General features: G+C 48.1%; 1 protein-coding gene across 6 annotated transcripts in view; it reads right to left on the bottom strand.

Moving 5' to 3' along the window:
• TRIM66 (tripartite motif containing 66) overlaps positions 1-13376 on the bottom strand; it is a 65910-nt gene that overhangs the window by 25438 nt on the left and 27096 nt on the right. For 3 of the 6 annotated variants that reach the window (XM_019629279.1, XM_019629281.1, XM_019629280.1), the window contains exons 3-6: positions 3386-3489; positions 2120-2267; positions 1114-1246; positions 676-792 (exon numbers count right to left, since the gene is read on the bottom strand). In XM_019629279.1, coding sequence (XP_019484824.1) covers positions 676-792; positions 1114-1246; positions 2120-2267; positions 3386-3394 — 407 coding nt within the window. In that variant the 5' untranslated portion in view covers positions 3395-3489. Of the gene's footprint in view, positions 1-675; positions 793-1113; positions 1247-2119; positions 2268-3385; positions 3490-10305; positions 10885-11015; positions 11128-13376 lie in introns of those variants that run through there. The other 3 variants (XM_019629283.1, XM_019629282.1, XM_019629284.1) reach the window with 3 other exon arrangements.

Raw genomic sequence — 13376 nt, 5'->3', positions numbered from 1 at the left:
GAGAGAGAGAGAGAGAGAGAGAGAGAGAGAGAGAGAGAGAGAGAACATGGGCTCTGAAGTCATACAGGCCTAGCTTCCAATCCCAGCTCACTGAGAAGCTGTGTGAACTCAGACAAGTCACCTAACCTCTCTGAACCTGTCTCCTCATCAGTAAAATGGAGATAACCTCTGACCCAAAGAATTGTAATAATTGAACAAAATTAATGCATATATTATGCCCAATCCAGTGCCTGCCACATGATGAGCTTTTTGTACTTACTTATTCCTCTTCCTACATAAAATACCAATGACTACATATCATTTGTAGATTTCTACTGAAACACTGGGAAAGGGGTAACAAAGGGCAGGTTACCACTCACGTGTTGCACTCACAGGATAAACAGCACTCTCTTCCCCAGCTATCTAGTCCGTGCCCTTGTTCTCAAGCCCCTGCCTTGGGCTATTTCACCACCAGTTTCAGAAGGCATGTACTTTGGTCCAGACTGACTCTGATCGTCTTGACCTAGCTTGGTCTCACTCACCAAATGATGACCCAAAGCACTTTCACTGGCCCTGAGACCACTAAGGCCAGGACAAATGCCTTCTGGGACATGTGCCCACATCTACTTAATGGCATGCCCAATATATGAGGGAACAGAGCGTTTCCAGGGCTGACAAGGTGCTAGCCTGTGCTACCTGTCCTCGATTTGCTTTGCAGAAGTCTGTAGACTGGATTTCTTATGAGCCACCTGTGTAGTCACACTTTCCAGAAGCATCCTCTGGTTTTGTAGAACTTCTTCAAGATGTCTGCACCTAGAGGATGAGGCAGAGAAAAAGTTGAAGATGGCTGAGTCTTATTCTGAGCATGCAGCTAATCAAGAATCCCCCCAATGCGTGTCTCAGCCAGGCTGATGAAGGCTGGGATTATATCCAGGGAAAGTCAGAGATACTGCAAGCTCTTGGCCCTCAGGCCTTCTCCAGAGAAGCCCCACAACAAGAACAGTGAAAACTTCAGCCCCGGGATGCAGGCTGGCTTGCGCAGGGAGAGGGTTTTGATGCACTGGGAGCCCAGCACTCTCACAGTGGGGAGTCCGGAGCCCTCCCAAGCCCCATTGGGCAGCCAGCCAGCCCTACCTGTGCTCCTTGTGTTCCACCATGAGGCAGCTATGGCAGGTGAGCACATCACAGGTCTCGCAGAAGAGCTTGAGCACTTCCTGTGTGTGGAGAGGACAGTACAAGGCGAAGTCCCCAGAACCACCATTCACTCCTGCCAGACAAGATGGAGAACGTGGGTGTCTCCAGCTCAGGCACACGTCAGGTATGCTCCGCTGAGCAGCCCTTGGCCCTCAATGGACACGGGGGAGACACAAAGCATGGAGGAAAGGTGGTGCAAAGAGGAGAGGCTTCTCTCTGGGCACTGAGATTCCAGGAGCACAAGGAGAAATGCAGGCTTAGCCTGGCTGGGTTTGCCCAGCTCTCCCGTCAAGCCCCGGCATCCCACCACCTGCCAGAGACTGAGGAAGGTGCTTGCCGCTGCAGTACACGGGTCTCCTGCAGAATAATGGATCCGCTAAAATTCAACTCAAGCCTCTTCATTAACCAGGATTCTGTATGGCGGGGCTGAAACCAGCTACCCAGCCTTGCCAGGCTCCAGGCCAGATCACATGAATCATTAAATCTGGTTCCTGTGGGTATGACAAAGGTAAAACCCCTCCCACGGTTCAAGGGCCTTGGGGAAAGACTTTCAAAAAGATTGTCATTGAAAACAAAGGGCACTGGATGGACCAATGGACAAGCCCTGATACAGGCTGTTTAAGTAAGTAACTAGCTAAATAGAAGTGAGGCATGATTGCTCTAAATAGAGGTGAAAGGAGGGAAACCAGACAGCCCATGATAATTCACAACTATTCCTCCCTGCACCATCTCACCCATACCAACCCACTCCCACCCCCAATAGGGAGTGCCTAGAGTGGCTGACACTGTGACTATGACTCTGGAGGAGACATCTCCCCTCTGAGAAAGGCTCTGAGACCACCCCTCCCCTCACCCGCAGCTGGGAAACAAGGTCAGAGAGTTATTAGACTTTAGCACTGGCTTCAGGGCATGTGAGCTGCCAGGAAGAGCAGAGGAGGAGTGATACCTGGGGATCCCTTCTGGGCCAGCGGGAAGAGCGGCCCCCCGGGGATGGGGCCATGCCGGTGCTCCTCCGTGCAGGAGCTGCACAGCCAGCGGTTGCAGTAGGTACAGAGGATGTGTGCCGCCCTCTTCTCCTTGCACTCAGAGCAGTTCTGGAAGCAGAGAGTTCTGGAGTTACTGCCAATATCCTTATTTGGGCCTGCCTCTAGGAGTGGTGAATGCTCTAGGACCTGGGATCCTGCAGGGCTGTTCCCCCACTGTTTGGGAGTGTAGTCAATTCCCGAGAGGTGCCTGGGAGGGACATGTGAGGGCTTGTGAAGGAAAGCACCCTTTGTCACTAAAAGAACACTGGCCTCAGGAGTTATTAACACAAATGCTGTGCTGAAGATGAGGACGCCCAAATGAATGAGGCGAGGATCTGCTCTCGAGGCACAGAGTCTCCACGAGGTGACAGACATTCAATGAGTAATAAAATGCAAGTGATAAAAGGAAGCAAAGGGAGCTTTCCAGGAGCTCAGTGTAGGAGGGGCCAGGGAAAGTTTCATAAAAAAGTGACATTTGAATTGGATATAGAATGACAAGTAGAAGTTCCCCAAGCAGACAAAGGGGAAAATGGGAGAGCACAGGCGAAGCTGAAACATTCACATGCCTGCAGAGAGGAGGAACCCACTGATGTGGGATACACAGAAAGAAAATTGTATACAGCCAGGAAACACAAGCACAGACCAACTCTCAGAGCTGTGTTTCCACAACTGGGGCTGGTGGGCCCCAGAGTACTCAGTCCTCTCCTAGTCCAAATGCTCATTCAGTTGGTCAGCAACTATCTTGCAGGGCTGGAGAAGAAGACATGTGGAAAAAATTAGCTTGTCTGTGCCTAAATAATACAGGCCACTAAACTGATGTGGATTCTGACAGCTTTCTCCTCACACTGGCATCTGGAAAATGTACAGAAGGGGAGAAAAGAGGAGAAATACAAGGTTTACTAATTAAACGATGAATTTCTTAAGAGTAGAGAACATGGGGTCTCTGTCTGCCCGGCACCCAGCACAGAGCCTACCACGTGTAAGATATTCCATTTTGATTTCCCCAGCTCAAACATTTTGATTTTCTTCTGGATAGAAGGATGGGTGGATGCATAGAAGGATGGATGATGAGGCAAACTGACAGAGGAGGAATGAGTTGGAATGAAGAATAGAGAGATGGACTTATGGACAGGGGCACTACAAGTCTGCGGAAAGGATCAGCTGCTTCTTTGCTTGTCCTGACTTACCCTGGCCATCTTGGATTGCCCGGCAGAAAAGCAGTGCAGAAAGAAATGTTCAGTTACATCCCTGGTAAGGTATACTTGCTTACACCCAGGACAGGAGATGAACTCTAGGAGGGGGAGGGAAAAATAGCAGAGTCAGGGCAACATGGCAAAAGTATACATAACATAAGGCCCAGACACAGAGATTTCTAATATACACCACCAAGGTATGTGCCAGTATCACTTGTGCAAAATGAACTATGTTTGATGCTATAGCCTGCAGTTAGCCATCCAGGTACTCTGACCATGACCATCTCATTAGGGGTCTGCTGTACAGACCTCCTCACATCCTGGTCTTTGCCTGATCCCGCCTTGCTTCTCCATCCCACAAGCCATGCTACGGCAGGCCCAGCCCTGCTCTGGTTCTGATAATCAGGTGCCTTCCTGTTGCCCCCACTCCTCTTCCCACAGCCCTGAGAGCCCATCTCTCATTACTGACTGAGCTTCAGGGGGACAGTTTAGACCAGGGCAGAGTTCCAGCCATGAAAGTTATCTCAGAATCACTTTCAAGATCTCAAAGCCAGAGCTTCCAAAAGGCCCTAGCGAGAAAGGCAAGGCCTCCATGCCTGCTCCTCTAGGAGGTATTTTTCTCTTGTTACAACCAATATCAATTGGTCTGCCCCTGGGGCTCAGAGAACTTTTGTTGGGCCTTCTCCACCCAGCCCATGTGGGGTGCATCACACGTATGTATGTTTCACCTGTGAACATGGACATCTTGGCTTACCCTTTCTCCCCAGAGAAATCAACAATCTCCAATACACTCCTCTGTATAGAGGGCTCCTAAATAAAGTGGTGTCAGACTGCCACCTGGAGACTGTAGTGACCTTCTGGCCAACCCTAAGGGCAATCTTCCCACTGGTGCAAGGAAATGAGCCTCCTGAGCAGGACTGGGTACCTGTGTCCAGGAATGAGAACGAAATGGAAAGGGGCTGCCTATGGCCATGAATGCTGCAGTCCCATCACAGGCTGCTCTGCCTCATATCATCAAAACGATATGGTGGCCGTTGCTCTAAACACAGACAAACACCAGTTTTACCACCAATAACCTTGGCTGAACAAGTCCCTTAATCTCACTTAACTCCTCTGTGCCCCAGATTCTGCATATGTAAGAGAGAAAGGGAGAATCAGAGTTGCTGTGGGGATTAAATTAGTTAGTACTTTAGAAAGCACATGATCCTCCATGGATGTTAACTTTGAATTCAAAAGATTTTTCAGATCCCATTCATGCTAATAACCTCAATTATCAACCCTCTCAGGTGATGAAAGTCAGACAATCTGAGAGGTAGATTGAAAAAATGGCCACAAATTCTTCGCCTCTGTGTACCCTTGCCCTTGCAATCCTAGCCATTAAAAGGTAGAGTCTGTTCTCCACCCTTTTTTTAAATTATTTTTTTCAGTTATAGTTGACAATGTTATTTTATATTAGTTTCAAGTGTATAGCATAGTGGTTAGACACTTATATAATTTATGCAGTGATCCCCTTGGTTAGTCTAGTACCCACCTGGCACTATACATAGTTGTTATAATATCACTGACTATATTCTCTATGCTGTACTTTATATCCCCGTGACTATTTTATAATTACCAATTTGTATTTCTTAATCCCTTCACCTTTTTTTACCCAGCTACCAAAACCCTTCCCCTCTGGCAACCATCAGTTTCTCTATATCTATGAGTCTGCTTCTGTTTTGTTTGTTTATTTATTTTGTTCTTTAGATTCTGCATATAAGTGAAATCATATGGTATTTGTCTTTCTGGGTCTGACTTATTCCACTTAGCATTATACCCTCTAGGTCCATCCATGTTGTAGGAATGATAAGATTTCAGCAGATGATTGGATAAAGAAGATGTGGTATACATATATACAATGGAATACTGCTGGGCCATGAAAAAGTATGTTCTCCACCCTTTAAAGCTAGGCTGTCCTCATGACCTGCTTTGGCCAACAGAATGCAGCCAAAGTGACACTGAACAAGTTCTCAGCCTAGACCTGAAGTGGCTTTCTATGATTCTGCTCTTGCCCTTGGAACAATAAGACTGCCATGTGAACAAGCTCAGCTTAGATCGCTGGAAGATGAGAGGCCATGCAGAGAGTGGCCTCAGGTGCCTCAGGCATCCCACCTGAAGCCATCATAAGCCTGTTAGCTCCAACTGACCCAGCAGCTGAACATAGACTCAGAAGTCAGCACAGTTGAGATTGGCCAAGCCCAGCCCAGGGACGCCCAGACCAAATTGCCAACCTATGGAATCTTAAATTAAATAGTTTAGTTGTTTTAACCACTAAGTTTTGGAGTGGTTTATTATACAGCAAAAGCTAACTGATATATCCTGGGAAAATCAAAAGCCACAAATTATGCAAAATAATAGTTTAATACTCTTCCTCCCCTTATCTTCCTCCCCCAAAACAAACCTCTCCCAGCCTTCACAGAGCCATGGGCTGTAATGACAGAACTGAATCTGGAATCTCCTAGATACTCTCCTGCCTGTCAAGAACAGTGGCTAAAAGTGGAGAAGGATGCTCTCCACAGGTGGCATCATCCAGGGGAATCAGGTAACTGTTCCTCCCTTCCAATTGGCTCATCCTGGGGAGACCCTCCTCATCTACACCTAGGTCAGAAATGCCACTCTAATCATTAAAAATAATTTCCACAAGGCTTCCAACTCCCTGGTACCAGATGCCCACACATTAGTCATTGTAACACAGCCTCATTAGCATCATGAAAAAAATAATAACTGAATAGATCAGAGAAGGCCTCATCACACATCGTCTACCTCCCTTGGTCTTAAAGGCCCAGATCCTCAGCTTGGTGTTCAAGGCCCTTTTCAAGTTGGCCTTACCTCTCTCTAGTCACACCTCTAGCTTCACCTGCCACACACCTATGTCCTTGCCATGCTAAATATCTCTGCTACCTTCTGAATACCAAACTTTCGCATAACTCTGTTTGTCAAATGCTGTTCCCTCTCACTGAAATACTCTTTCTTGTACCCCTCCTTTTCAGATAAACTCCTATTCATCCTTTCAAACCTGTTCCCAAAGTTCCACCTTTGAGAAGCAAGGTTCATTTCCCTCGGAATGAGCTCATTACCCCCTCTTCTGGGCCCCCACAGCACCCTGAAACTTCTTTTAATATAACAAATATCACACTGCATTTTAACTATCTGTTCACATGTCTGCATACAAAAATGATCCACAATTGGTGTTAAAAGACATCGCATGATTTTTAGCAACTTGGACAATAATGTTTCTTTTGGGTTTGGGTATTCCATGTGTATTCCTTGCACTCATAGCCACTGAAAGTAATAAGAAGCCACCTGGAAGTTTTCAGGGTGACGGAAAACAAAAGCCAGCCCAGGATGATAAAGGAATCATTTCTGAGCCACAGCAGAGGTGTGGTGCTCGGGGAAAGCTGTGAATTGGGAGATGTGGGTTCCAGGCCCAGGGCTGGCACGATCAGCCACCGGAGGTAAGTGACCCCCTTTCTCTGAACCTTACTGTCTACGTCATTGAAATGAGGATACGGGAATAGCAGAAGAAGTATGGCTTATCCAATCCGCTTCCTCTGCCTTCTGCAGCCAGGCTTCAGAAATATTCCCCTGGGCAAGACGGGAAGGCACAGGCAGCCCAACAGCGACCTGGCTGTCACCCTTGTCAGAAAGGCAGGAGACAGGCTTGTGGCTGAGGGGAGGCCTGGATCTAAAGGCTCATCCTGCCTGAAGTGGGGCTGCTGCAGCCCGACAGCAGAGATGCAGAATCACGGCAGGGTGCAAGCAGGTCTTAAGGTGGCTCTGGGGCCCAGAGTGGGCAAAGAAGACATGTGTTCTTTTTGTGTCACAACACCCTTGTCCAGAAATTCTTATCCTCCCTTAGAAGGTCCCTAACCCCATCAAGCTGTGTCAACCTTGAGCTTTATTAGTTTATTTTATTTATTTATTTATTTGTTTGTTTATTTATTTTATTTTTTAGCTGAGCCATCCTGCCACCTGTTGGCAGCTCAGCAACAGCTCAGCTCGGGCTGGGAATCGAACTGGCGACCCTGTTGCTCAGCGCTCACACTCTTGCGCGAGCTCTTAACCAACTGAGCCACTTGGCCAGCCCAACCTTGAGCTTTTTAAAGAGGGAATTCCACATTTTTCAATGAGGATACCAAAACAACAAAAAAAATTTTTTTCTTTTTTTTTTTTCTTTTTTTATAGCTGAGCCATCCTGCTACCTGTTGGCAGTTCAGCGGCAGCTCAGCTTGGCCTGGGACTTGAACCGCTATTGCTCAGAACTCGCACTCTTGAGTGAGATCTTAACCAACTGAGCCACTCGGCCGGCCCAAAAAAAATTTTTTTAAGACAACTGGAATACATGCACTCCTAGAGCCGTGGATGCATCTAAAGTAACCAAACATCTACTAACAATATTTAACATCAATTTAGTTATTAATATACATTTAAATCACACATTACGTAAAATATTTAGATATATTGCTTTCTTTCTATTTGAATTATTCAAAGAAACAGCCTTGAGCTTTTATTTCATACACAGGAGCATCAATTCTGAAAAAACGTAGAGCCAGGGCCCAAAGGCCACACACAACCATCCCCCGAGGAGGTGCGGCTTCTGCTCTAGAATGGAGAAGTCACTGCCACGAGAGGTCCTCCCGGGGACCTAGGAGCCTGGTCGAGGGACTCTGAAAGCCAAGGATGTTCAGTCCATCTGTCACAAGAGTGAGCATTTCTGGCCAAATTTCTCTTCCACCACCATTCCCTGTACCAAGTACTTTACATGTGTGTTCTCTCATTTAATCATCAAACCATCTCTGAGAGGTAGGCATTGTCCCCATTTCATAGTTGGAGAGACTGAGGCTCCAGGAAGTTGTCACCCATCAAAGAGCATACAAAGCAGGGGCAGAAGTGCAATTGAAACCCAAGTCTGTCTGTCTCCACTATGTCTGTCTCCACGTCTGTTTGTCTCCAGCCCTTTCCACTAGGCCACTCTTCTCTAGTGGAAGTGTAAATAAACAAGGTAACTTAAATTAACTAAATAATTTGATTTTAAGAAAATATTCCATAATAACGATCAGACTCTAATGGTGACAAAACTAGCTCTGGACCTGGGTATCCAGAAGGAAATGAAAGCCGGCCCCTTCTGGGCTTAAAGTTTTAAGAAATATGGTCTTTGAGAAAAGGCAAGTGGAGCAGTTTTTCTACCTGGGGGAAATAATCTAGAGGCAGTTTTGTTCTATAGACCAGTGGTTCTCACACTTCGTTACATATCTGAATCATATGAGGCACTATTAAACATCCCAATGTCCAGTCCACATCCTATATCAATTATTAATAAATCGGAGTTTCAGGAGATGGGACCCAGGCATCAGTATTTTTAAAAAGTCCCTAGATGATTACAATGTACAACCAGTTTGAAGGCCAGTGCCTTAGAGAGAGCACCCCCCTGCCCTGTGTCTGAGCCTGATAGCTCTGTACCCTGTGTCATGCAACTGAGAGAGGTGGGCTCACCCAGTTTTAAAGAGGCTCCAAAAAGTTAAAGACTGTGAATGCAGCTCTGATATATTTCCCTTCTGGCAGAGAAAAGGGCAGACACCCAACATACAGAAGGGTATCCTGATACCTAGGTAGCCTGGGGGTTGGCAGTGAGTTGGCGGACACATTTTGCTCCCCTACCTCTCACTGCACTGAAGGACCCATGAGCAGGCTTAGAGTGCAGCCTGAGGTTTGGCCCTACAAGGCTGCTGCTGGGGCCTAGACAATGTGCTGAGCCCGGGACTCAGTGAGGCAGCGACGGAAGGGGGCTGAGACTAGGTAGTCCACCCTTCAGACATGACCAGCAGAGGCAAGGCAACCTGGGCACCAGGAGGCTGGGGTGGGAGACAAATCCCATGGAGTTCTCCGAAAGCCAGCATTGGGGTCAGCTCAGCCCACCAGGCAGGGACACACACACACCCCAGGCACATAAGCCAAAGCTCAGTGCTAAGCAACCCTCTGAAGGTTAAGAAACCCTTCATTCTACTGCTCTTGTCCAGGGCTCCATGAAACGTGGCAGCTGGGGCCCAAGCTCTGACTCCAACAGAGCAGTGGCACCCTCTGAAGCAGCCTCAATCTCTTCTGCCAGCTCTCACCAACAGAACCAAAGCTGGACAGACCTAGCTTTTTGCACTGCTCATCTGGCCAATCCCCTCACCATGAAAAGGTATCACGGAGACCCAGAGAGCGGGCGGAACTTAGCTAAAAATCACAGAGCGCTTATAAAACATAGATGGTACCCTGAACCACTGAGCAGTTCTTGATTCCCTCTATAGCCACAAGTAAGACATTCTACCTCCCGATGCCTCTGTCAGACACTATACAAGGAGAAAAAAGCACTCTAGGTGTATCCTCTAGTGGGCTGACCATCCTCACGAACCATTCCTGTCCTCCCACCCAAGGGCAGCTCCAGGGTACTGGGCATCAGTTCAGGCCCCCACCACACAAGCCCCTGGAACCTTCCTCTAGCCTATAGCTCAGAGCAGCAGATCCTTTGAGAAACACGTTGTACCCACTCCCCGGATGCCCAGTCCCTGCTAGAAAGACCGATTTTGATCCTAAGGTGACTGCTGCTCCTGCCCCTGGCTGCCAGTAGGCTTACCTGTGCCCCTGCTGCCCTGTGATTAGAGCAATACCTGGGAGAGAAGTCAGAAGAGCGACAGGTGAGACCACCACAGGTCCCCGAGGCTGGTGCTTACCAAGCACCCAGGAACACCCACCCTGCATGCTGCAGCCAGCTGGGCCGCAGGGCCTAAGCCTCAGGGAGCTGGGTTCTGGGTAGGGTAGGGGGAGCAGCCTGGATCCTCTCCTCCTTTCTCTGGTGCATCCTCAGCCAAGGCTGCATTTCTCCAGCTCACCTGAGATGCTGCTGCAAGAAAGGGCTTGGTTGACTCCTCCTGTTCCTGTTTATCTCGAAGGCTCTGCAGCAGTTTTCCCAAACTGAACAGCAAGAGGGAGACCTCAAAGAGGCGACTCTCTTCCTAGCTGCATCTCCTTCCTAATCCTCTGGGTGCCTTGGAATAGAAGCTCAGAAGGAAGAAAACGAGATTTTCAACTTTCAGGAACTAGCTCTGTCGCTCTGCTCAGCTCAGGAGGCCATCACTCTCAGCCTTTTAGGACTCGATCCAAAAAAATCCTTCAGCCCTCCATGTTCCCCAAAATGACAATGCTCATGTGTGGCTGGAACCTGCCCGGATCCGGCAGCTCATTTAAATAGAGCTCATCAAAACAACAGTGTTGGTGGAGAAGTGAGTAGCTGCAGGGCCCTGGGGACCCCCTGTTTATACGTAGGAAGAATGATGCAATCTGGGTATCAAAATAGCAATCCAGAATGGAATAACAGGCTCACGCAGCAGCGGTGCCTGCACAGCCAGAGCTCAAGTTGACACACTCTGTCAGCCCCACACTGCTGCAGCACGCAGATGCCAGGCACACACTCTCACCGGATCATTTTTTAAATCAGCAGGAGCCCGAGCTATCCCTCCATGCCCCCGACACTGAAGGAGGGTGTTGGGGGGAGGGGGGAAGGACTTCAACAGATATTAAAATCTGTCTCCTACACACTCACCTGCTCCTGCCACTTCACCTGAAGTCCTAATCCTGTGACGTCACAGTCAGTTGCCATAGTGACCAATTGTCCGTCACAAGTGGAGGATTAGGACTTCAGATGAAGAAGACACACATTTTATGATGCACAAGGTCCTGGGAGGCATCCCTTGGCAGCTAACTCCACCCCCCAGGGAGGTACAGTCATGCACAAGCAGGAAAGAAAAAACGGGAGGAATAACAGGATCGAGCTGGAGGAAAGACATTAGGATGGGGCAAGACTACAAGTACAGGATAATTGCAAAAGTAGAGGACAGGAAAATTTCAAAAGCACAGAGAGGAAGTGGCAGAAAATGGGCTTGGAAAGGTTGGCAGGAAAGTAAGCTCCTGAAGGACCCTGAATGCTAAGCTAAGGAGCTTGACCTTTACCCTAAAAACAAAGGCAGCCCAAAAAGGTCCTGCAGAGAGACTGAGCTGGGCTTTATGATTACCTTGATAGACTGGAGACAAGAGCATCAGGGAAGAGGCTTGGGCAGTTGAGCATGAATGGGCTCCTGAACGAGGGTAGAAATGGAAAGAAAGGGACAGAAGAGTCGTTTCAAAGAGAATGGACAGGACGTGACCAAAATTGGATGTTGTGGGGAGTGGTGGTGTGTGAAGAAAACGGCGTCAAATGGATGGGCCATCCTGAACAGAAAGGGAACAGGAGGAGGACAAGGGCAGTTGCCAAACCCCGGCTTACCTGGGTCCTCCTCCCCCTGGCATCCACAGCCTCTGAAGGTCAGGCTTCACCCTGCCTTGCTGGACCAGTGTTCACAAATCTGGAGGGTTTGTCAGCAATCCCAAATCAACCAAATCCACGTCTCCCAGGTGTGGGTGTGGGACCAGGAATCTATATTTTTATCAAGTGTTACAGATAATTCTTAGGCATCCAACCAGCACTGGTTCAAGGACCCGTAATCTAGAACCAATGGCCTGGACAACTGCAGTAGCTTCCTAGCAGGTTTCCCTGCATCCAGTCTTGGCTTTTCCAATCATTCTTCTACTGAGGCAGAATGACTTTTTAAAAATACAGGTTTGATCATAGTCCACTGACCAAACACCTTCAGTGGCTCTCCACTGTCTACTGAATAGCTTACATTGATCAGGACCCTTCAGAAATTTCCCTTCCAGAGTCCCACTTCTCTCCTTCAAGCAATCCTATGGGTATATTCCAGCCAGAATTAACTTCCTCCCATTCCTCCTGGCCTCTCCTCCACATGCCTCCTTCCTAACACTATTCCCTACCTGAGAGTCCCTGACAGACTTTTCTGGCCCTTCCTGGCTCCTACACAGCTATTCCTACTTGATGCTCATCCACAGGTTCAAATCCACCCAATTTCCTTAGGCAGAGCCTAAAAAGGGGGGTCAGAAAACGACAGTGCACCTGTTTTTATAAATACAGTTTTACTGGAACACAGTCATACCTATTAATTTCCATACTGTTTGTGGTTGTTTTTGTGCTGCAGTGGCAGAGTTGTAAGAGAGCCTGTATGACCCGCAAAGCCAAAAAATACTTATTATGTAGCCCTTTACAGAAAAAGTTTGCTGACTCTTGGCCTAAAGCAACAGCTATGTAAATTGTTGTAGCCTCGCCCTTTGGAGTTCAATTCTGGTAATGAGGGTCCTGCTCATTCCCAAATCAACCCACATGCCTGTAGCTCTAGTCCTCACAAGTGGGTCACATTTGAGCTGGGCCTTCAGTTTGGGGTAGGATGATACTAACAAGGAAGCGGCACTTCAGGCGGAGGGAACATCATAGACAGAGGGTTACAGACGTCAAAATGTGAGGTTTTTTAGGAAAAGACTGGTAAAGCTAGATCATGTAGAGGAATGACAGGAGATGAGGCTCTAAAATTAGTTTGGGGTCAGGTTGGGGAGAGCCTTGAAGGCCCTGCTAGGTTTCTGGGCTGAAGTGCAAGCAGTTGGGATCCTTTTAGGTAGTTAGAAATGCAGGCCCAAAATAGGAGAGGGTGATCAGAGTCGAAGCTAGAAGATTTGAGAAAAGAACCCCCAGAGGCAATAGGTGAAGTGAGATCAGGCAGGAGGATCAGGGCTGTAGGGCAGGGCCAGGCAGATCTGAGCCAAGAGTCAGAGCCAGGGCATGAGGGCCCGGTGACAGGCTGAGACTGGAGGTGGAGGGGCCAAAGCCTTCCGTGCCCATGCTCCTAGGAACCACCCAACTGTGACACAAGCTTTCTGTGCAAAGAACGGATCCATGGTGGAATGCAGGAGGTACAGGTAGGATGAACCTGGGCTCATCTCATCTCTCTTTTCACTTCAAATCCCAAGAGATAATCCAGGGATTCATGCACTGACATACTCCATGCAAAGGCACTGTTCC

Source organism: Hipposideros armiger, unplaced genomic scaffold (genome assembly GCF_001890085.2).
Source record: "Hipposideros armiger isolate ML-2016 unplaced genomic scaffold, ASM189008v1 scaffold_834, whole genome shotgun sequence".
Lineage (NCBI taxonomy): Eukaryota > Metazoa > Chordata > Mammalia > Chiroptera > Hipposideridae > Hipposideros > Hipposideros armiger.
Note: the sequence above shows the minus strand (reverse complement) of the source record. Positions and strands in the feature narration are given on the sequence as shown.